This window comes from Panulirus ornatus, chromosome 22 (genome assembly GCF_036320965.1).
Source record: "Panulirus ornatus isolate Po-2019 chromosome 22, ASM3632096v1, whole genome shotgun sequence".
Classification (NCBI taxonomy): Eukaryota; Metazoa; Arthropoda; class Malacostraca; order Decapoda; family Palinuridae; genus Panulirus; species Panulirus ornatus.
In genome coordinates, this window is record NC_092245.1 from 6,694,127 (window position 1) to 6,697,822 (window position 3,696).

At 32.8% G+C, this 3,696-nt stretch overlaps 1 protein-coding gene across 1 annotated transcript in view; it reads right to left on the reverse strand.

The window, feature by feature from the left end:
• Nucleotides 1-473: 473 nt before the first annotated feature.
• The window catches only part of JMJD6 (Bifunctional arginine demethylase and lysyl-hydroxylase PSR), a 122,700-nt gene continuing 119,477 nt past the window's right edge, over nt 474-3,696 (reverse strand). The window contains exon 8 of the mRNA XM_071675981.1: nt 474-2,901. Coding sequence (XP_071532082.1) covers nt 2,868-2,901 — 34 coding nt within the window. The 3' untranslated portion in view covers nt 474-2,867. The remainder of the gene's footprint in view (nt 2,902-3,696) is intronic.

Below are 3,696 nucleotides of genomic sequence, written 5' to 3' on the forward strand. Positions count from 1 at the left end.
TACTTACTCGATCAAACCACCTCACACCACACATTGTCCTCAAACATCTCATTTCCAGCACATCCACCCTCCTGCGCACAACTCTATCCATAGCCCATGCCTCGCAACCATACAACATTGTTGGAACCACTATTCCTTCAAACATACTCATTTTTGCTTTCCGAGATAATGTTCTCGACTTCCAAACATTCTTCAAGGCTCCCAGAATTTTCGCCCCCTCACCCACTCTATGATTCACTTCTGCTTCCATGGTTCCATCCGCTGCCAGATCCACTCCCAGATATCTAAAACACTTCACTTCCTCCAGTTTTTCTCCATTCAAACTTACCTCCCAATTGACTTGACCCTCAACCCTACTGTACCTAATAACCTTGCTCTTATTCACATTTACTCTTAACTTATATATATATATATATATATATATATATATATATATATATATATATATATATATATATATGTATATATATATATGAAATCCAGGGTAACAGGTATGTATTCTGACAAATAATCAATGGTTAATTACTCAAAAGATAGCTGAATATGTCTACAATTAGTTTCAAGCTCTCACTGTGACATGACATGACATGAGCTTCATGACACCACTAACATGTGAGTGGCCAGGCACACAACGTCCCTGCTAGGGTGGGTGCAACATGTAAACATTCAAATGAACCACCTAGTTATATGTACATTGTACTCATTATCATTTTCTTCTGATGGTATGCATATGTACACATTTGTGGATAGTATATAAAACCAGAAGTTGAATCCATAGAATTTCACTATAATGCAACAACATTTCTTTATGAGCCTTTACAAGACTAGTCTTGAAAGAAATGCTGAAAATCTGGTAGTAACCTGGGCCCTGCAGTATATTTAACAACCAGCTAAATGTGCATGTCAATGACAAAGCAACAGCCACGTGAAAGCAAGTGAACAATGGATGCCAATGTAACTGCTTGACAGGGACAAAATGAAACTTTAAAAAAATGCAACACATGGCTCCATCAAAAGTTTCTACACACCCTTACCTACTCATGCCTTGCTTCAAATCTTTTCTTGCTTACAATGAAAATATTCATCCCAATACTAACACCACAAACACATTGCTCTAACCAATGAAAAATTATCTTGCACATCACTACATAACAATCACACTAAATTTTTGTTGTACTCAATTTCTTAAAAATCTTTCAACTTGAGTATACATATCAAACATTCTATTCAACATATGCCATAACTGATTTTCTAATTCTTGAAGCCAAATTAAACCAACACACAACCCAAACACACCTTTTTAATTGTACTTTCTGATGATTCAATTAAGGGCACCATTAAGAAGCACCTTTTAATGTCATTACAACTAATATTCCCCTTAATACTGAAATCAACAGATCAATTAAATTCACTGTATTTAGTACTCAGAGAAATACACAAATTGTGAAGAAACTGGGAACAAAAGATGAAATATCAATTACAGTGAGATAGCTTGTTTTACATATTAATTGGATTCTAACACCAACTATATTTCAGCATTAACAGAAAGAAAAAAATTATGAATGAAGAATTCTGCAAAGGTGAACACTTACCAGGGCACATTTATTAGTTTGTAAATTTATCAAAAGTTATCTCGCATGATTTAAATTTAGCAAAAGAGTAAATTCACCGGATTAGTAGATACCAAAAGTAATTAAGAAAGACCTAGTCTTATAGTACATGGAAAAAATCCAATGTTAAGTAAACAAAGTAACCAAACAATGGAGGGGGGAAGTATAGAAGTGTTATAATATTAAGATGTAAAAACATATGAAGGATCCCACAGAAATTTGTGGAAAAATAAATAACTTTTACAAGAAGGCATTTTGAGGTTAACAGCCTCTTGGAAGTCTTTCATATGGTGTTAGGTTTCACCAAGTTCATGCATTATCACCAATGATGATGTGGGAAAAAAAATCAAATACAAGTCAGTTTAACCATCAAGCAATGGTTTCTTGGGTTTCTGGGACATTATGACTTAATCTTTTTATGTTGTTGAAATTCAATATATTACATCAAAACCATAACCATATGATTTAAACTAAGGTACTTCCAATTTTGAGTGATGTAGGATAAAGAAGTGCTGGAGCATTAGAGATCATTACAGTACAGTAAAATCAATTCTATACAAGATTTCTTTATGCTCTCATTTAGGTTTCAACTTAATGTAAAGAAGCACAATTTACTGAATTTACATTTTAGTAACACTAAATCAAAACACACTTCTGAAGAAGTACAGGGACCCTAGGATGATGTTAGAGGTAAGGGTGATAAGGATAAACTGGCTGAATATCTCCCTCATATAGATACATTTTAGGAGAATGAAATAACTGTATAAAAGCTAGCATGAAAGGCTATTTCAAACAAAAACTATATTTCAATTCTTTCATTTCGCTCAGAATGACTTAATGACTTGTTATATTAATAATAAAATAGAGGCACGTAGTGAGAGAAATTAGGTACAGTAGAATGCTACCTTTTGACTTGTCAGTTTCCTAAAAATAATACTTATTCCAATAATACCCATAAAAAAAATTTTGTATTTTTCTTTAAAAAAAATCAACTTAAGATGTCTTTAAAAATACCTGGCAGCAAGTGTTCAAAACTAGTTACGTTTCTATGACATATTCAAGGAAATAATTTCATAAAAGTCTTCTGATTGATTTAATAATGTTGGCTCCTAATGTTTTTTTCCAAATTCTGATGCTGCGAGGTAAGTGATGGCATGCCTAACAGGCAGAAATTTTGCCTGAGCAGGTAAACACTCTTGGGTGATAAGTAATCTAAAGATATGACTATTCTTTTTAAAGTCTATCTGGGGTGATGCCTCAAGAGTGTTGGGGTGAGTTGTGTCTCTTCCTTCTGCAAATGAAGAACAAGGTAAATCTTTTAGAATTCGTATTTGACCAAGTTGATAAACACTATGTTTACACAAAGAATAACATTATAAAAACTATAAAATCAATGATGTAAATACCTAAATATAGTGAGTACCACACAGTATAGAGATTAGCATATAAGATATTTAGAAGGTTTCTGCATGTGCTAAGCTTTTAATGAAATAAATGGTACTTATAATGTACACAGACATGTTGCTTTAAGTACTAAGGTGGTCTGACACATTATAAGTCAAACTGCCTACAATGAAACTCTTCAAAGTCTAACCAATGTACACACAACAAGCCATTGCCCAAGGTTTCACCCCTAATGTTATAAATTGGTTAACTCTCAAATGCTTTTAAAAATGCAAATGAAATTAACTAAAACTTTTTTCCACAGAATGAAGATATCATTTTGTGAATCTGGCAGTGTCAAAACAACTAATGTGTACAAAATCAAGGAATAAAAGAACAAACGATGTAACAAACTTTTTCCATACTTTTAATAATTCATCTAACTAATGTTTTCAAGATATGGCACTGGAAAATCAGATACTATTGCTTACTGTCAAGGTAGGCGATATCACTCAATATCCATATAAAGTAATAAGTAATACCAATTGGATGTAAAGGAGCATAAAATACCATATGGATGAAAGGGAAAACAACATAAGACAAAGAAATGGACAATAAAGTAATGTATTCCCATTCCACTTTTTTAGTCTCCCTTTATCTTTCTGGATTTCTTGTTTCTAGTCTTACTGCAGGCATTGCTAAA